This window comes from Hoplias malabaricus, chromosome 18 (genome assembly GCF_029633855.1).
Source record: "Hoplias malabaricus isolate fHopMal1 chromosome 18, fHopMal1.hap1, whole genome shotgun sequence".
NCBI lineage: Eukaryota > Metazoa > Chordata > Actinopteri > Characiformes > Erythrinidae > Hoplias > Hoplias malabaricus.
In genome coordinates this window covers 26,147,470-26,168,331 of record NC_089817.1, presented here as the reverse complement: position 1 = coordinate 26,168,331, position 20,862 = coordinate 26,147,470, and the positions used below count along the sequence as shown (strand labels likewise).

General features: G+C 42.3%; 2 protein-coding genes across 3 annotated transcripts in view; one reads left to right on the top strand and one right to left on the bottom strand.

Annotated features, from left to right (window-relative positions):
* Window positions 1-16,629, bottom strand: part of epb41l4a (erythrocyte membrane protein band 4.1 like 4A) — a 62,962-nt gene extending 46,333 nt beyond the window's left edge. Inside the window, exon 1 of the mRNA XM_066650960.1 lies at window positions 15,985-16,629. Within this exon, the coding sequence (XP_066507057.1) occupies window positions 15,985-16,083 (99 nt within the window). The 5' untranslated portion in view covers window positions 16,084-16,629. The remainder of the gene's footprint in view (window positions 1-15,984) is intronic.
* A 2,873-nt stretch (window positions 16,630-19,502) lies between these two features.
* Window positions 19,503-20,862, top strand: part of apc (APC regulator of WNT signaling pathway) — a 38,103-nt gene continuing 36,743 nt past the window's right edge. For both annotated transcript variants that reach the window (XM_066650217.1, XM_066650215.1), the window contains exon 1: window positions 19,503-19,721. The gene's annotated coding sequence lies outside the window, so the exon portion shown is untranslated. The remainder of the gene's footprint in view (window positions 19,722-20,862) is intronic.

Genomic DNA, 20,862 nt, shown 5'->3' with positions numbered 1-20,862 from the left:
TTTCTATGCAGAAGTTTATGCTGCCATCCAGTTATTGGAAGTCCAATGTATTTTAACAACTGTTCTCACTGCAAAACAAACTCCACCTTGTGTTTGTTTTCCTTCAGAAGCTCAGAATCTCTTAAGGTGGAATTGTATGCCTGAATAAGAAAACAACTGTAGCTGTGGCTGAAGTTGAACTTGTCTGTAAGTTTTTATTCACTTTTTGAGTTACCACAATAACTGATTAGATTTGTACCATTTGGGGTATTCGTTTACATTTAAGTAGTTAGTGGTCTCCCAAATTTTGAATCAGCTCCACCTTAAGTAATACATCGGAAATGGCACGAAGATTTCAATATCATCCACTTCTAGAGCAGAAATAGAGCAACATACTCAACCCTTTTCCATGCTTTTCAACATTTATATGTCTTTCACAATCCAAACGCATTTTGCACTTACAGAGCTAGGGTTATGTACAAACACCTGAAATTTTCTAGTGCACCAACAAACGGGAGAGCTAGAAACTGTTTAGAATCTGAGAAAAATGTTTTATTTGGTTATTCATAGTTCCAGGCATTTTTAGGAAATATAACAAATTTTTTGGCATGTAACAATAACTATTCATTCATTCATTATCTGTAAGCGCTTATCCAGTTCAGGGTCGCGGTGGGTCCAGGGCCTACCTGGAATCACTGGGCGCAATGCGGGAATACAACCTGGAGGGGGCGCCCGTCCTTCACAGGGCAACACACACATTCACTCACACCTACGGACACTTTTGAGTCACCAATCCACCTACCAACGTGTGTTTTTGGACTGTGAGAGGAAACTGGAGCACCTGGAGGAAACCCACGCAGACACAGGGAGAACACACCACACTCCTCACAAACACTTACCAACTAGTAATACACAAAGAAAAAGGAAAACATTTAAAATCCTTCAGAACTGTGACAATGGCGGTTGCAAAAAAATAAACAAACTAATACTTGCCAATCAAAACAACAAGTTGCTGCTGCCCCAGAGTATGGACCTCAACTTCACTGTAAGGAGCAGTAAAGCTTCTAAAACTGAACGGTTACTATAAGTTAAATGGGTGTCTTGCGTATGTAAATCTGCATCCAGCAGTGAGCACTGATGACACAGAGAGATGAAAAGGCTAGTCAGGGTGTTTGTTTATGTGTCTGGTGTGAAACGGCAGCTTGTGCCAGTGTGTGTGCGTGTGTGTGTGTGTGTGGTTAGGAGGGGGAGATTCATTTGAGATGTTCTTTGAAACATTTAACTCCCTCTGACATGCCCCTCTGTCCCCATGGCAACAGGGTCATTAAATGATGGGACTTGACCATCTGCTGCTGCCCACGCCTGTGGTGATGACCGCCGATTCACAGACTCTGGCACATTAACTCTGTGTGTGTGTGTGTGTGTGGCAGAGGGATCCTCATCAGCAGATGTTCCACAGTCACACACACACCATCTCCCTGACCCCACTCTGCCCTGCTGCTCCAACATTTTGGAACAAAGACAGACCGGCGAGTAACAGTTGACTCCCGGTGGCCTGACTGTCCATTTATCCTCCCTGGGTCATGTGTTTAACAATCAGCAGAGCCCAAATCATCTCATCTCCCTTTCCCTTTCACTCTTTCGGTTACTGCTGGAAACCATCCAGATGCACAAACTGCCCATACGGTGGCCCAGGACCGCCCAGTTTCCATAACTACCAAGAAATACACAAAGCCGCTGTGAATGGGGGCAGTTCAGAGGTCTGGAATTAACAACAGTCATTAAAGGAGTATGTGTATATAATGCTATATTACAGTACATATTGGCTCTGGTGTACAACCATGATTTTACTGGCTAATAAAACTAGCTACATGTCGGCTGATACATCCGGCTATATTACATATACGTTTGTTACCAAACTACGTTTTAAAATACCAGCAAATACACAAAATATATTTGCCTATATAATTCATTTCTCCACAAAAATGTTAAAAAAATAATTATAAAATACACCCTCTTCTATTTACATATGTGATCCAGACTGCTGCACATTATGTGGAAGTGTCAAGTATAAAGTATAAACCATCTACAACACAAAGTTCAAAACACAAACTCAAGAAACATATTCCAAAATCTCAGCAGGGGAGGATAAGTGTATGTAGTGAAAATGCGTGAGAGTAAACACTGCCACAGGGCAGCAACACACAAACAAAACAAACACACACTTAATTACTCAGCAGATTGACGTATTTGACTGTGCATGCTGCTTCAGTCAAAGTCTTAGGAAACTGCAGAAACAAACTGCCTACAGCTCCAACGTGCACTCGCACACACACACAAACACACACACACACAATAACAATGCAGGCCAAAGTTAAAAACACTAAGCAAACCATAAGTCTAATCTGAAACCCAAGCAGACTCCAGGGTGAATGAGGGAAAACTGCTTTTGATGATGAAGGGACAAACAACCCTTTGTCCCTTTCGAGCACGTTCAGAGGCCTGAGACTATTTTGTTCGAGAAATACATCTGGGAATATGTCAGGGACTGGATAAACATACACAACATGTCTACATTAAGGTGGTTGACACAGGGACTGTTGGCACAGTTATTAGAGGTTCAGCCTGTCAGACTGAGAACCTGTAAAAGTGGGCACCCCTGGTGAGAAGAAAAATCTCTAAACTGAAAGAACAGACTGTCCTCACAGACAGTCACCCGGAGGAAACCCATGCAGACACAGGGAGAACACACCATACTCCTCACAGACAGTCACCTGGAGGAAACCCATGCAGACACAGGGAGAACACACCATACTCCTCACAGACAGTCACCTGGAGGAAACCAACACAGACACAGGGAGAACACACCACACTCCTCACAGACAGTGGGGAAACCCACGCAGACACAGGGAGAACACACCACACTCCTCACAGACAGTCACCCAGAGGAAACCAACGCAGACACAGGGAGAACACACCACACTCCTCACAGACAGTCACCTAGAGGAAACCCACGCAGACACAGGGAGAACACACCACACTCCTCACAGACAGTCACCTGGAGGAAACCAATGCAGACAAAGGGAGAACACACCACACTCCTCACAGACAGTCACGGAGGAAACCCACGCGGACACAGGGAGAACACACCAAACTCTTCACAGACAGTCACCCGGAGCGGGACTCGAACCCACAACCTCCAGGTCCCTGGAGCTGTGTGACTGCGACACTAACCTGCTGCGCCACTGTGCCGCCCTTCAACATTCAGTCTACACACAAATTGCTGCAAAGTGGCAGCCAAACGCCCACAGCGTACTCTCAACCAGGAACGAACGTCCACCTGGAGGACTGCATCGGGCACTAGAGACACACCCAGGATAGAGCGCCAACCCATATCTGGACATACAGACATTCATTCACTCACACCAGGACAGTTATAAGCGAAACTGATTCAGCTAACCTCCATGTTTTTGGACATACTGCCAGTACCTTCTAGACTACAAGGCCCAGTACAAGCCAGGTTAGACAGTGGCAAGACCAGCCTTACGTTTTCCTTCCTGTAACACACTTTAATTATCTCACGAAGTTGCTGAGCTGTGGAATCAGGTGTGTTAGACCAGGGATAACACTGACCTTTGCCATGCAGTGGTTCTCTGGGATCGTACTGGGAACTGCTGGACCAGAGGGTATTAGGAGCCCGTCTATCATAACTAAAAAGCCAGGCGTTTGGCTCTGAAGCTCTCCGCTGAGGCAAAGTTTGTGCAGAGCAGACGGCTTTAAAATTAGATTTCCAGGGTCAGTAATAATTCATACGTGAGAGGCCTTTAATAATACATCCCAGAATGGTGCTACGTCGTTCTTTAAACTTCAATTACATGAAAAACGAGGAAGGCCTTTCTGCATTCATTTGTAGCAGGTATCTGTGTGATGAGTGAGAAAGGTACAACCTCAAGGGCCATTAGGGATGACATGAGCGATGAAAGTCTAAAGCTACTGAAGAGGGACAGCATAGGGACTATAATTAGGTTAGGGGCCGTAAACACAGTCATGATACTGCCTAGTAACTTTTTATTAAAACACTGTCATACTGAAAAAAGTGGGTTAAAAAAATAATGAAAGAGTGCATTTTTATTAACTAATTATTAGCCGTAATTAGAAATAAGGGTTAAAACAAGCCATTCTAATGTTGCTCTGCTTCTTATGTAGAGTGAAAAGGCTTTAGAATTGTGCCTCTCCCTCATCAAAGGATCTTCAATGCAGTGTTTGGAGGCTGACATGTAGCTGTGTGTGGCTCATTATCAATAAAAGCAACAGGCACTGAGACGGTAGATTATGAACCGGGCTGTTTGGATGGGGGGAACGCTGCTGTGTTTTTGATCTTTATGATATTTTGACCAAAGCATATCACGAACATTTAATTAAGAGCCCAGGGGACTGTGTTAATTTGTGGAAAGCATTATGAGCGTGTTCTTTTGCAGGCTCCTAGCAGCCACTTAAAAAATAAATAAATAAATAAATAATAAAAAAAAGGAAACAGACTTTTTTTAACCACTATAACCAGCCTGTAGAGAGATGAAGTCTGGCACAGCTCTCTCTTTGTGAATTTCTGTAACTCTGTTGAGCTGCTAGCGAGCAATGATGAAATAATTGGAACATGGCAAGCAGCATCAAGGTTTCCTCAAAAGAAAATGTCATGTTGAACAAATTTTAAAATGGCATTTAAACACAAGAAAATTATGAATGCTGGCACTGCATTGAGAAAAAGTTTGAAAATGCACAGTTCATTTAAAAAAATCTGTAAAATTACATTTGTGGAAATTACAATCTACACAGCTCTAAAACTCTAGACAATGCTGGGATACATTGGCACACCTGTAACATCTGAAACGTACTAAAATCAGAAGTGAAAAAAATAATGTTTTTTGTGATGCTGCTGCTCAGTGCGTAAATACACATCCACATGGAAAATGAAAATGGAATTTTGGTCATAAATAATGGCGTGCGCACAGCTTTAAGGAATTCAGGTGAAAGAAAACAGTGCTATCAGCATTAATTCCTATTTTTGACAGGGGAGCTTATGTTCCCCCGGGTGACTAAAGACAGCCGGTGATGCAGAGATTATTGCAGGGTTCTTTTGCCATTCCTCGGAAAGCCGCCTAAATCCTCAACCCTCACGTTCACGCCCAGACACTCAAAGCAATGCTCAGGTATAACCCTACTATAATCCTGTTATGACAGTCAGGTGCATTCTGTAATACGGGATTTTATTCTTACTCTAAACTTAGTTCAGAAGGAGTTACTGAATGAAACTTTGCAAAATATTCTGCCAATACACTACACCGCTAATGGTTCATTATGACATCAGTGGTATCAACCTCTTGGAATATTGCTGTGAGGTTCTCATTACACTGAGCCACAATCAATCAATCAAACAATCAATCAATCAATAATCAGTTACTGATGTTGCATTACTAGACTTGGATCACAAATGCTGCTTCAAAGCGCTTTGTTCGTTTTCCATATATTTTTCAAAAAGTTAATTTTTTCCTCCTCTGTCCAGTTAGCTATTCTCGTCTTGTTCGCTTGTTTCTTTTTCATTTTGTATATTTTAAAATCCGTTAAAACAGCTCCCAAACAGCGGCATTCATTGTTCTTTTGAGGCATTGTTGTCATGGAAACCATCGACCACCACAGCCACAAAACCTCAGTCACTGCAGTAAACCATTTACAGTTTTCCCTTAGTTAAGTGATTTTATGCAATTCCTTTAAGTAAATCCCTTAGGTAAGGGAAAATTCTCCCTTAAGGTTTATACTAATCATCCCAATCAGTACTTGATCTCAGTAAAGCTTCTGTGGTCGAATGACATCAGATCATCACAGAAATGTTTCATTAGTATGAAGCCTTCCAGAAGTGCAGCCGCTGTTACTGCAGCACAGGGGCACAAGCCACAGTAACACCCTTAATTTCAGACAAAATGTTGGAATATGAGGTGTCCAGACTTTTACAGCTTTATGCAAACTCACGTTGAAGGCACAAATGTGCCCCTGATGTTTTCCATTTCTAAAGGTTGACCAAATGTCATCATTGCTGCAGTAGTTGTATGTTTAGCTGAACCTATGTGTGCTTTTAGGTCCTTTACACCTTTCTTTACTACACAAAACATGGGAATTTCTTTTTTGGTTCATCCGAGAACTTACATTTACGTTTCAGCATAGCTGCTCGAGATGAGGGCTTTGCCTGACGTAAACAAGGACTACTGCCGTGCGGACTGACCAATTAATTGTTTACAGAGAAGGTTATTGACCAATAACTGTAGCTCTACAGTCAGACCGTCCAATCAGAAGATTGGAATCAGAAGATCAGAAGATCCACTCCCCCTTTTCACACAACCGAACCAATCGGAGTAGGGACTAGTTTGTGAACGAAACGATTCTCGAAGTTCTATGTAAGCTCTAGAAAAAAAAAATTGTGAAATTCCGCCCGGACATTTTTTAGAGGACATGTCCGGGTAAAAGAGGACGTCTGGTCACCCTATTCTCGACCATCAATTTTTTAAAAATACATTTCCCTATTTCCCTACAAAAATGATCAACAATTACACTCTTAGGTGAGTAATACTGTATATTTCTGATGTATCTTTCTTGGGACCCATCTTTGTTATTGTTTTTTTGCTAAAGAACGTCACAAAAACGCGTAAAATACGCAAAAACTTGGACCACAACCTCAAAAAGCTTCCAACCTTGCGGAACGACGCCGTAAACTGACGCCAAGTAGCGTCAGTTGAGCTCAACACGAGCGCCGTTTGTTTACAAAAGTTGCGTGGGTCGGGTTGGGTTCCGAGTTTTAAGGTCGACCTCCGAGTTGAAATTCTCTCGACATTTGGCGTCGACTTCCGGGGTTCTACTGTACATGATTTTCACTGGACAGTGACGACACGTAAAAAGCAGATTCTGATTAGACAACGTTTCTTTCAGTTTCTCAAAATCATTAAAATCATTAAACATTAACGGAAGATTTCAAAATTCCTCGGACAAGCAGAGACGATGCATACTCTAAATGTTCCACTGATATGACCAATACATTCATATTTAATTAAAATTATGAATTTCATAAAACATAGTGGGAACAGATTGTTTTTTAAAAACTATTTGTTTATATGAAAACTGTAATACCTATAACCAGAGGTGCATACAGATACTGGTGTTTATTTGTATTACACAGGTGTGTGTGCTTGAGGATAAACAGAGCAGACGACTGTGTTTCTGAAAGTGGCAGAAGAACAATTCTACTGCATGTGCCAAAGGCATTCAGAGTGCAAGTTTGGAGAATGCCTGTACCTGTCTCCGGCAGGGCTGTAAACTTCGACACTAAATCACACAGTCACCCACCCACACCCACACACTTTCCTTACACTTTACTAGTGACTCTTATGGGAAACATATATCATTGTATGGTCTTTATATTCTGTGTTGTATATAGTCTGACATACAATAACTAAAAACAAACCAGCAATAAACCACTGAATACCTGGGGAATAAAGAAAACAATAGGCCCTATAATAGACCACAACACCACTGTGGGGAATATCAGTCATCTTAGGCCAGCATAACCTGTGAGGCATAAATGTGGGACAATGACACTTGCTTTGTATTACAGATCAAAAGAAGAAGAATAAATATATATGTGTTGCCTCATATTGACTATGTATTTTGACTGGAAAATTATAAGCTAAATAACTGCCCAAATCTGCCACACACTGACATCAGTACAGCTCTTGATTTATTTTAATTTAATTTAGTTTAAGTTGGAATGCTCTGACAGGCCTTTAAAGCAGCCTTGGTAAATGTTCTGAGGCTGTTCTGACAGTTTATATCAGGAGACTTCTTACCCACTTCTTACTTCACTCTTTGCCACACTGTACTCAATACACAGTATACAGTTTTAATTTCCTTTTGGACTTTTTTACATCTAAACCACCAACCCTACACATTCCCAAACCTATGTTTTAATATGTTTTGGGAATATGCAACACCTGAGCAATCAGAATCATCTGTCATTCGTACGCCTAAATGCTTGCTCTGAAGAAATTTGAAACATGGCCCAATGACAGCACAGACATTCTGTGCTTTAGTGCTATGCTCATTTCTTATGCACAATACACATTTAAAGGCAACGTCCGCAGTTGTGGGGAAACTCTGTTCTTGTTGGTTTGTTTACGTTCAGAAGCTCCTCGTCTTTCATAGTCTGCAAGTTTAACTTGTTTGTAAGATTTTACTTACTGTATGAATCACCAAAGAGACTTGTTTGTAACTGGAGTTATTTAGTTTTATAGCACTGTACGTCTATGTTTACTTTCATGCATTTAGCCACATTTAGAATTAGTTCAATCTACAGTAAGAATAAGTCAATATTACCCACTTATGGAACAGAAATAGAGCAATATCCCCAACTTGGTTTATGCGTTTCAACATTTGGAGGTTTAATAGTTGTCTATTACTTAACCTCCAGATGTTGTTTCTTTGGTATGAGCAGAGAGAGTAAGTTAGCATTTTCCACCCATTTACAGACACTGAGGTTTCTTAAACACCTAGATCACAACATTGACCTACTTGCCATTACTGTCCATGTATATTTGCTTCTCATTGCCTTTGAAGGCTAATAGGGCCAACAAAACCAGTGCCAAAAGCCCTACATCGTACCATACACTGGTTGTACAAAAATAACCTCCTGCTCTCCCCAGTTTAGCCCAGCTATGCCTCTTAATAAAAAGTTAACATTGAATGAATGCTGCAGGATGTCCAAACATCACAGCAGGTCAGGTCCATCCTTCGGGGGCAACAGCTCATCCATCTGAAAATGGAATTTTGTCAGCAGGATAACGCCCTGTGTCACAGGGCCAAGATTGTTCAGGAACGGTCCCATAAATATGACACTGAATGTGTCTTACTGCAGAAAGCTGTCCTCTCCCCAGGTCTCAACTCCATTGTACAAGAATAGGGTAAAACAAGCTATTTTAGCAATCCAATAACACCCGGTTTAACACACTTACATACTGGGAAAGCATCACATTTTCCATGCTGTGTCCATGACGCAAAAAATGCAACTGTTCTGGGAGTAAAGGAGGCTTAAGGATTCTAATACACTCATCTTCAGAAAAAAAACAGTTGCACCCAGAAGAAACCAACCAACAGGAATTAAACTTGATTGGTATGTTTGACTTTGAGACATGTGAACGATTCAAATTTCACGCTCGACCACGAGCCTTATCGCTGTACCCGACTGACCTGACCGATGTGCTCTTAACATTCCACCCTGCCGCAAAATCTGCAGGAGCTGTGTGAGAACTTCCAAGCTGCATAGGATAGATTACCGCAGGACACCATTTAGAACATCTACAACTCCGTGCCCTGACGTCTGGCATGTTGCGTTTGACCTGGCAGCAGCCCGGCTCCATTCTGTGTTGCCCGTATCCATTTACATTTTTAATCTTTTATTGATCCTGGTAACCTTTCTTTTCTTTCAGAATATGATTGTAATCTGACACTATTTTTTTGACGACGAGTGTATTAAGAAGGCCTCTCTAGTGCTTTGTTTGCCGGGTGTTTAATGTTAATAATTACCTCCCTGGCACTTGATAAGTGCTTGACAAATGGGTTTTTCAGAAAAACCAGTATGACCATATGGCAGCGTGCAAAACAGAGCGCAGGCTGCCGTGCTAACAGAGACACTAGTCCCATTAGAAATCCCATTAAACGCAGCGTCGAGGACCCCCGTCCAACGGCGGCATTAGTCCCCATTCAGTCCAGTCAAAGGAAATCTGTTCCATCTCATCACACCCATACTACAGAGGGATTCCTCCTCCATTGTGCGGAGCCAGCGCCAATGTGTGTCGGGCACCAGGCACGCTCCCAAATATAACACCGCACCCTCCCCTCCTCCTCCATCCAGCAGGAGTGAGGGGTGTGGTGGGGGAGATGAGGCCGAATCAGTGACGCTTTAGTGTCTTTATACGCGTCCCTAAGCCTCACTTTCTCCAAGTGTCCCAGTGCTTCTTAGTGTTTTAAAGGGGGACATATTCTAGCCCTTTTCCACAAGTTAATCCCAGTTCCCTGGGGTCTTAATTAATCCATTGTGCCAGGCTTTTTTCAAAATACCACAAGGATCAAACACCACAGCAGCGTTGTTCCGAACAACAAGTTTCAGCGCCTGTTGCTTTAAATGATTTGTCACACAACAAGCAGTAAGTGTCAAGGAGCAGCTGTTTAACTGTTTTGGCTCTGTTTTCTTCCATCTCTGGTCTCAATTAACCAATTTTGTGTTTGTTTTACAACCAGGCTTTGAGCTCTCACATCAACATGGGTCCATAGGTCTGAGTGATTCACAATTGCATGTTATTTGTCTAAAACAGTGCCCTATTCAGTATATAGTGCACTTTTTTGAGGTGCTGCCATTCTGAATTTGTGTTTGAAAGCAATCCCATGATGCACTGTAACAAGTACAGCACAACCGATGTAAACTAGCAGATAGTGGATACCCAACATACACTGCAGGTAACACAATGTGCTCCCACACAATTCAGGGGCTGCATCATTCAAAAGATGCATTTGTAAACTGATTACATCACAGTAGAGCGACGGGACTATTTCACTTCGGAGGCTCCTTCTGACAAATGCGTCCTTCTTTTCCTGAGGATGCAACAGTACTATCCTTCACCGGCCGAGATTTCCCATGGTTCATTGTGTGCCACAGGGATTTCAGTATATTACGGCGTCAGGAGAGAAGCGAATGGGGTTGTAAACTTACTGTATTCAACATCAAATCATTATTGATACAGTGCAGTGTTAAACGACACGGGTCTGAGGTAAATACACAGCGACTGAAGCTGTAGCAGAACACAGTGAATATTTTAGTAAAATATTGTTTATAAGAGAGTGTTATTGAGCTCTGTTCATATCAGAAAGCTGTCGTGATTACTAACATAGCCTTTCCATTTTCCACAATCACTGACTTACATGATCGCTGTTTATTTTACTGTGAGGAGAGCACTTCAGACAAACGAGGAAAGACGAGGAGCAGAGAGGATTTTTCTTTGTTTAATTAATGAAATTCAATAAACTACACCAATATCTGCTGTCATCATTGGGTTTTAAAAATAAAATGAGAGTGCACTGATTATTATCACTATAAAAAATAACCAAAAACAAGAATAAAGAGTCACAAAGGTGTTATAACAGTAAACTCAGCAGGAGAACATTCAATCACAGAGCTGTATTTGTTTCAAACTACAATGTATTTATTTATGATCTTTTCACTGAAATCCACTCCAGCTGTAAAAAACTGAGAAAAATAATTAAATGAGCATTTCTGCCTCCGCCCTTGAGGAGCAGGTGCCGTCAGGAGCGGCATTTAGTGGCGGTAACAGCAGGCAAACAGGCCGTAGACTGTTCCTTCAAAGGACACTCACCAGCCTTCGAAGGACAGACCTCTGTAGTTTGTTATAATAGTGGACTATATAGTGAGCTATGGGGCGGCACCGTGGCGCAGCAGGTAGTGTCGCAGTCACACAGCTCCAGGGGCCTGGAGGTTGTGGGTTCAAGTCCTGCTCCGAGTGACTGTCTGTGAGGAGTTGGTGTGTTCTCCCGGTGTCCGCGTGGGTTTCCTCCGGGTGCTCCGGTTTCCTCCCACAGTCCAAAAACACACGTTGGTAGATGGATTGGCGACTCAATAGTGTCCGTAGGCGTGAGTGTGTGAGTGAATGTGTGTGTGTCTGTGTTGCCCTGTGAAGGACTGGCGACCCCTCCAGGGTGTATTCCCGCCTTGTGCCCAATGATTCCAGGTAGGCTTTGGACCCACCGCGACCCTGAATTGGATAAGCGCTTACAGATAATGAATGAATGAATAGTGAGCTATGTAGGGAATAATGAGCAGAAGGCATTTGGAATGCAGCATCAGACCTAGCTACATGTTTCTCCTCACATTGGACGTTTCCTACCATACAGAACACAAAACTTGTCATTAACTACTGTTGATCTTTCTGAATTTCACCAACACAAATACATCTACAGGACTTTAAACCCTTCCAATATTACACATCAACAATAAGCGAATCAGGGCGCCACGAAAGCAAATGAAGAGCTTTGCCTGGTTTATTCTGACAGCACTGAAGCTAAGTCCCCATAACTGGAGCTATTTTGTTAAGGCTGCAGCTCCTGTTGTGGCCTGGAGGGCACTTAGCAGGATACACAACAGGAGACTCTTCAGGCATGAAATGCAGTCCATTCTTTTTACGCCGTCTAGGGATGCAACCTGTTACAATAAGGGTGCCATTGTGTGGGAGGAAACTGGAAAAACAAAGATGATTTAAATCTCACCAGGGAGAACAAACCAAAAGCCTTGTTTTAGTTCAAATATTAGCGAATGTCAGGAGGCCACAGCCTGCGCTGCTCTGAGAAAACAAACCTCGCCTTGCTGGTCTAAGCCTCTGTCTGTGGGCCGTCTTTCTTTTGTGGCGATGGAAACACGTGAGCCGCTCTGTTCCTCGCACAGAACCCCGCACACCCTGTGGGCAAACTCAATGGGCTCTTTGTGCACAATGCGTGTGTGTGCGAGTGAGTGTGAATGAGCGAGTGTGTGGCACGACAACAAGAGGGGACACTGCTAAGACCCGAGAGCAGATTTCCAGCCCCAGAGACCCACAGCGGAGTGATGAACCAAAAGCTGTCGTTCCCATATACTATAAGCAACTGGTTTAAGGGTTGGCATCATGGCACTGATGATATTGACTAGAGCTGGACGATATGGCCAAAATTTATATCACAATATAGTTCGGTCAATACGATTTATATACGATATCGATATGAACCATAAGAATGCCAGCCAAGAACTGAAAGCACTATGACATCAAATTCAAACAAAAACCTCTTGGATCATTGATAGTGAAACATTTTATATTGATATTTATAGTGATATATACAGATATTGAATTATTGTCCAATTATTGTCCATCTTTTTTAAAATGGGAATGTATCTTCTAGTAAAAATGTAGACCAGATGTTGGAGCATTGCTGTGAGGATTTGGTAGCATTCATCCATGATAACAAAGGTGTCTCCTGATATTGATGTTGTATGATTAGTCCTGGATCGTTCTACCGAATTGGATGAAGCTCCATCACTCCAGGCTCTCCAGCTGACTCCTGGCATCGAGAATGGCGACCTGACTCTCATGTGTATTCCCTAACTATAAAGAGCGTCTACAAATATTTGGACATACAGTGAAGCTTAGAATAAGTTAACATGTAAACAGTTTCTAAACAATATGCTGTGGAGCAGTGGTGATGAGTCTCTGGAGTGATGAAGCACCATTCGGTACCTTTGGTATAAGCTGGAGTGGCATCTGTGATCCAGGAATAATCATCTGACATCAGGATCTGACCACACTAATTCCCCTGGGGCTGAATACAACCAAATCACCATCGCACAGCAACTGGTATGTCACAGTGGCTTATCACAGACCGCATGCTTTCTTGTTTACTCACATTTTCTTCTGAAATCTTTGCTTTTTTTATTATTATTATTATCGTTACACTTATATAGCGCCTTTCTAGACACCCAAGGACGCTTTACAATCTACACTGCTCAGAACGCTCAATTCACACACACTGGCGAGAAGCGGCAGCCAAACGCGCACAGCGTACTCTCAACCAGAAACGACCGTCCACCTGGAGGACTGCATCGGGCACTAGGGTTTAACCCAGGACAGAGCGCCAATCCATATCTGGGCTCACACATACAGACATTCATTCACACACCAGGACAGTTATTAGAGAAGCCAATTCACCTACCCTCCATGTTTTTGGACTGTGGGAGGAAACCGGAGCCCCCGGAGGAAACCCACGCAGACACGGGGAGAACATGGAAACTCCACCCAGATGGGACTTGAACCCAAGATCCCAGCGCTGGGAGGCGAACGTTAAAAAGTCTAAAGTAGCTTTTTCACCACATTAACCACATTTTGAACACAGTGTCACTGTTCTGAGATTATCAAGTGAACATGACTGTACTAATGTAAACAGCTGAGGTTTTCAAATAGGATTATTAATGTCGTATTTCGAAGTTGATAACACACCCAAAAAAAAGGTATTTTATGTTGCATGTTTTGGGATTACAGGCCTTCATAAATATAAAAAAATATATATAAAAAAAAAAAATAATAAAATGGATTAAAAATTCGGATTAAAAAATGGATTAAATATTCGGAAAATGAGAATGGAGCAGAAAAAACAAAGAGTAAGTGACTGAATGCCAGCTTTTCTTCTCCCTCTGCCTCTCTCCTGGGCTCCTCAAACAGGTGCTTTCTCCCTAGAATGGCTAAAACCGGTCATTCTGATCAGGGTGGTGATGTTTGATCATTGTGGTATTTTGACCAAATTATGTCAGATACATTTCACTGAGACTCCACAGTTGTGTTAACTTCTAGTAAAAAAACCCAAAATACCCAAAAAAGCCTATAATACGTCCCCTTTGATGCAATAAAAGACTCTAAAATATTTACACGCTCAAGAATTATCAATTAGCTGAATGATCTTTGCTGAGGAAATGAAAAATATCAAGTGGAATCTTCTTCATTTTGAACTACTCCAACTTTTTCCTGACCTCTGATATTTAAGGCCGCTCTGTGCCCTGTTCTACACAGAAACAATAACCAAAGTACTTAAAAGACTATAGTGGAGTCATAGCTAAATACAGTCCAGAATAAGGTCCCCAGATCCACATACAACTCCACTAATAGCTGCCAAAGGTCCCTCTCGCTCTATACTCAGCATTAACAATTAAAAGCAGACGAGCAACCTGATACAGCTGATGGTCTGTTTGTGTGTGTGTGTGTGTGTGTGTGTGTGTGTGTGTGTGTGTACATGCATGTGTGGAAGGTTGAGAGGGAGAAAAACACATGCATGCCATAATGAGCCATTAAACAAAACTGTGGATGCAAGCAACAAATAAAATGAGAACATCAGAGAAGATGAGGAACACAAACGTCTTTGCAGCAGTAAGAAGGACGTATGGCAAACATCTGACATTTTTAAACAGACGGTCGATTCTTCTAAAGAGCCTCTTCTCTCAAATAAGACAAAATAGGAAAAAAATTAATTATTATTTGACAGATACAAATAATGTAGGCTAAAAATAAACCTAAATTACCTTTGTTTTTACTATTTTTTATTATTATTCATATCACATTTTCTAATTAAAGAGACTACACTGTCATTACCACAACACCATAGGACTTTTAACCAACTTGTCTTTTCAGAAACAGATCCAACTGTTGGAAATTATGGAAGCAGTCAGTGCCATGGTTGAGCATTTATACCTTGAAAGTGCAAGGCTCCAAAGACATTCTCGAAAGGGGTGGATTCAGACGGCCTTAGTTTCTTACTTTATACACCGAAGAAAACTAGCCCTTCAATTTAATGGGTAGTGGGACCACAGATAGGGACTAACTGCAAATTCTTAGACCTGTGAATACTGAATGGGGCTGTTTGAGGGTTCGGGGGTCTTTTACATGTCAACAATAAAACTGATAACCTAAAAATTAAATTATAACCTCCATTCATTCAAAATTATAGAACATAGGCTAAATTTGACCAGTGTATTTGATGTGGGAAAACTGATAAATGTATGGTTTGTTCTTAATTAATAACATGTTTATAATATATATAGAGAGAGTTGTACAGTCCAGCTTCAAAAATAACTGGATACTGACAAGCCTACTTGAAAGTACAATGACTAACCAGTGATGATCCCTGCCTTTCACTCACTCAAAATGCAGAGTTATCATTGTGTCTGCAAGGTGTGGCACAGTAACAGTTCAATGAAGAGAGGAGATGAGCCTGGCTCATAGGTGTGGGATTGGTGGGGTTTTCCTGGAATGGCAACCAGACAAAGACACTAAAGATGGAGAGAGGGGCTTGGAGGTTTTGAGGAGCTGAAAGTTGAACAATACTCACCTTAATGCCTTGATGCTGGGAGGTTAAAATGAGTTTTGATTCGTCCAGGAGCAACACCTCGCAGTAAAACTCCTCTTGAACCGAACAGAAACAGCTCATGTTGCCTCACAGAAAAAAATCCCTCACACGAATCTTGCCACATTAACGTCAGACGAGCCTTCAGTTTGGCATGACAGCGTTCGGTAACATTCAGGACGAACACGTTACGTTAAATACTCGGAACACTTTCCTCTCAGATGACTTCTTTGTTTGACGAGAAGAACCAAAACAATACGAGTTTTAATGGAGTTTTTCCCTCGTTTGTTTCTGCTTATTCACCCTTCACGGCAAGAGTGAAATCGGGCGGTGAAATCTGGCAACCCCGTGAGCATTTTTTCCTCTTTGTTGTTAACGCGAAGAGCAAGTGACATAGTTCCATATAAACAGTGATGGGAGTCCAGGGACGGTGTTAGCAGGTGAATATCTACAAAAAAAGTTAATTCCTCCGCCTCCTGACACTGTTTTTGATCAGTTCTTCTCGTCCATTTTCACCATTTTACCCGAAACTCCTGTTTTAGAGGAAGCAAGAGAAATATTCGGTACAATCCTAGAAACGTAGACGCTTTGAATACATGACTCCGGCGCTCCGTTGCCAAGGAGCTATTACTTTCCCACCCGTATTCCGCCTAAGGCCCGCCTCCTTCCGATGATCTCGAAAGGTAACCAATTTACATATCGCGCAGTGATTGGCCAGGACATTTAGTGCTACTTTGCATACTGAGCTAGGATTGTCGCACTGCTCTTGGGTATTACCTCTTATCCAGTTCTCATGCGCGGGGTTGGGTCATGAATACGGGTGGAAAATAAAAAAGTATTACAGACCACGCCCTTACCCGCCGCAATTGTCCTAAGACTCCGCCCTCAGGCACTTCATTTTCTGGTCGGGCGCAGAGGATGACTTTTAAAGGCGGGGCTTTTCTGCCCTCTGCCGGAACAACAACAAACTTTCACTGGAGAGAATTTCGTTTTCATTTTGTGGTCCCCCTCCTAATTTCACCTCTGTTCATCCCCTAATGCATAACAAGTTCCTTAAAACTGACTACACAGTAACTCTACTCTTCATTGTGTATGCATAGATCTATAAATATGAAACTAGTATCCACTTAGCCCTCCACCCATCGAAGTTTTTTGGAAAACTGCTGTTCAAGGTGAAAATGTCGTTCATGACATAGACTACTTTTTTCCAACATGATACAGCTTCAAGCTTATAAACAACACCTCACAGACATGGTAACAATGTATAAAACTTGATTTTCATTATTGGGACTAACTCATATAAGAATATCTTCACAGGACCATAACATATTCCTCTCTGAAAATAATAATAAAAAAAAAAAAAAACAATTCAAGACAACATGGCATTACTTTTCAATATTTGTTTGTATGTTTTGGAAAAAAATACTTTTTATCTGTTTTTTTAATTATCTCAATTTATTTCAAACTATATTTAGTGTAAATGAAAAATTAGATTTTTTTTTTTCACAGATGTTAACACTAAGGCGGCACAGGAGGGACATGGAGGTTGTGGGTTCAAGTCCCGCTCTGGGTGACTGTCTGTGAGGAGTTTGGTGTGTTCTCCCTGTGTCTGTGTGGGTTTCCTCCGGGTGACTGTTTGTGAGGAGTTTGGTGTGTTCTCCCTGTGTCTGTGTGGGTTTCCTCCGGGTGACTGTCTGTGAGGAGTGTGGTGTGTTCTCTCTGTGTCTGTGTGGGTTTCCTCCGGGTGACTGTCTGTGAGGCGTTTGGTGTGTTCTCCCTGTTTGTGCGTGGGTTTCCTCTGGGTGCTCCAGTTTCCTCCCACAGTCCAAAAACACACATTGGTAGGTGGATTGGCGACTCAAAAAGTGTCCGTAGGTGTGAGAGTGAATGTGTGTATGTGTGTGTGGGTTGCCCTGTGAATGACTGGCGCCCCCTCCAGTGTGTGTTCCTGATTTGCGCCCAGTGATTCCGGGTAGGCACCGGACCCACCGTGACCCTGAACTAGAAAAGCGGTTACAGATAATGAACAAATTAATGAATGTTAATACTAACTGCTTTACCTTTACATAAATATGGATTTAGACTACTTTACCCACTCATACTCACAAGTCTATTTTGTCCATTTTGACAATCCCAGTTTTCAAAAGGTTCAATTCTTAGACAAAGAAGAAGAAGAAGGAGATAAAGAAATATCTGCATTTAACACCAGTGAGCACTTCTCTTGGTCACACACACTCACACACACATAACCCGTTGGTCTCAAACTTCTCTAACCTTAAGACCAAGGCTGACCCCAAAGATCTGATTTTTGTCTCTGTGAGTTTCTCTATAACAGAACACTATATTTCAACCGACTCTGAGCTACTTCGTTTACATCCTTCCATTTAATTTTGAGGTAATGTGTAAAGGGCAACACTGTGGCACAATAGTGTCATTGCCACACAGCTGTAAGGTCTCGGGGTCCTAGATTTAATCCTCATCTCAGATCACTAGCCCTGTCCCAAATGGTGTATTCATAGTCTTGCAGTCAGTAGATGCAGATGACTCAGAGGCTGTAATGATACCATTTCTAATTTTGCTGATCAGTGTGGGGCACAAAAGTGCCTTCTATGTGCCCTTACTGTGGCCTTTGGTGAGGACTGTAATTATCTGTCTTCAGCAGAGGCCTATTCCACAAAATTCCTTGATATTTAAGCAAGGACCAGTCAGAATGGGCAGTTTTGTTTACAGCTGTGTGACCCACAAGTTGGTAAGAAAGGTATTTAAATGTGAATATGAATGCATTTATACATTGACTGAGATTCATTGTGTTTGTAAACTGAATTGAGACACTGTAAATGACTTAACAGGCTCAATTAAAATCATAAGTAGGATCATGCACATGAAAAGATGTATGCTCAAATGCATGTGTATAAACCAAGCATCAGAGGTGTTTCACTATGTGATGGACTGGCTCCTTGTCCAGGGTGTGTTAATATATTTTGCCCACGCCACCAACACACCAATGTGGGGCCCATATGGGCAGCCCAGCTGGGTACCAGCAAGTTTTGTCCACGAGTGAAATGTTTGCTCGACAGATGAATGCCCTGCAGGGTCAGTGATGGAACTAGCATGAGTTAAACATAGTGACAATCTCGGCTGTACAATCCACTGTGGGCTCATATGGGCCCCCTATATCAAGTTACTATGAAACTGACAGCCCACCTGGGTCCCAGAAACAGCCCATGTACCAGTCCACGCCTGTTTCTATCTTGAACACAGTTAGCCCATGTTAAACTCCATGTTGTGGACCCCACAAACAAGTTCTGTACGGGCAGTGACTGACTGGTGGGTCTACCTGAAGGTCTTTAGTGATTAACATGGCTGAAACCTGCCTTTTAAGTAGAAGAGCTGAACTGTTTTATTGGTGTCTGAACACTTTTGCATTGCCGCTAGGTGGAGAGTTTTGTGTTATTGTATTTTACCTCTTACTGCGCATGCGCACTGGGAGAGTGACGCTCCTCATCATGGCGTAAAGAGCGAAGAGTAAACGGTGTTCGGGAGAAATTCAGACACAAAAGAGACGAAAAGTTTTGCTCGAAACGCGGTGAAGTCACTCTTTTACCAAACAGCGGGAGACCTGCGGGGTTTTCACGGACAGACATCATGTTTTCGGTGGATACATTTTGCCCGGGGCGTTAGGGTCGGGAAAACTTTGGCGAAGTGGATGAATGTTTGTGCAGGTAAGAAGAAATTACAGCACCTTAGCGCGCTAGGCTAGGGATGCGTCTCAAATAGCCCCTTACGTCCTACTCAGTGGACTATGTAGGTCATGAAATTGCGGTTTCTACCGCCAAGTAACGGGTTCTGTTTTCATAGAAAGCTGTGTATATTCAGCTAAAGCTGGAATCTCATATTATAACACATTTAGGAAACGTTTGTTGCCACAGTGGAGCCATAGTTATTTAATCTGTGCAGTGCACTATGCCGTCAGTACGGAGCCATTTGGGACACAACCCAAGTTAGCACACACAAAGTACCATTAACGCTGCTGTGTATTTTGCGTATTCTATTGTTGTTTTGAACGTCTTCGCGGTGGTTTTTGCGAATTGTTTTCAAGCGGACACGACTCTCGTGTAACTTTCCCTTATTGACCGTGTTCCTGAAGCTAATACTTATTGTTTCAGAGTTGTTACCGGGTCTCCAGTCACCTTCAACCCCCGAAAACTGTCCCAAACAAGGCGAGGGGCGATAAAGCTCCTCAACCGCCACTTGGACTCAATATTTTCCGAGTTCTTCAGCAAATGCCTTCAAACTTATCGCAGAAAACTGTGTGAAATGTGTATTTTAGAATGGGGACAGAGGGTATTTTGTGCTGGCAATAACAGTAACTACAACAACATGTCTAGAAACCACAAGTACCGGTCCATAATTTAAAATCACAGTCCTTTTGCAGTAGAGTAGGCAGAGATGCCTTGGAAATAACCACGTACAGTTCACACTTTCTGGCCAAAGGTTTGTGGACAGCCGCTCCCCCAGATTTTCTTCTGTAATGAAGGGATCTATATGATGTTCTCCCCCTTTGTTGCAGTGACAGACTGCAGTCTTCTGAGAAGGGGTTGGGACGTGTTTCTGTGGGAATTTGATTGCATTTCACATTCACACAAGCATTAGTGAGGTCAGGTGCTGGTGTAGAAGGCATGGTCAGATGCTCCAATCCATCCCCAAGGTGTTGTTTTGACCTTCTTCTCTGCAGATACCTCAGTGCTTGTGTGTGTGTGTGGACTGGAGGGAGAGGTGTGTCATTGAGGTATATTCATTAGTCTGTTTGTACTGGTTTAGAGAAATCTTACGTGCTTAAAGCATTAGCAGAATTTTAATTAT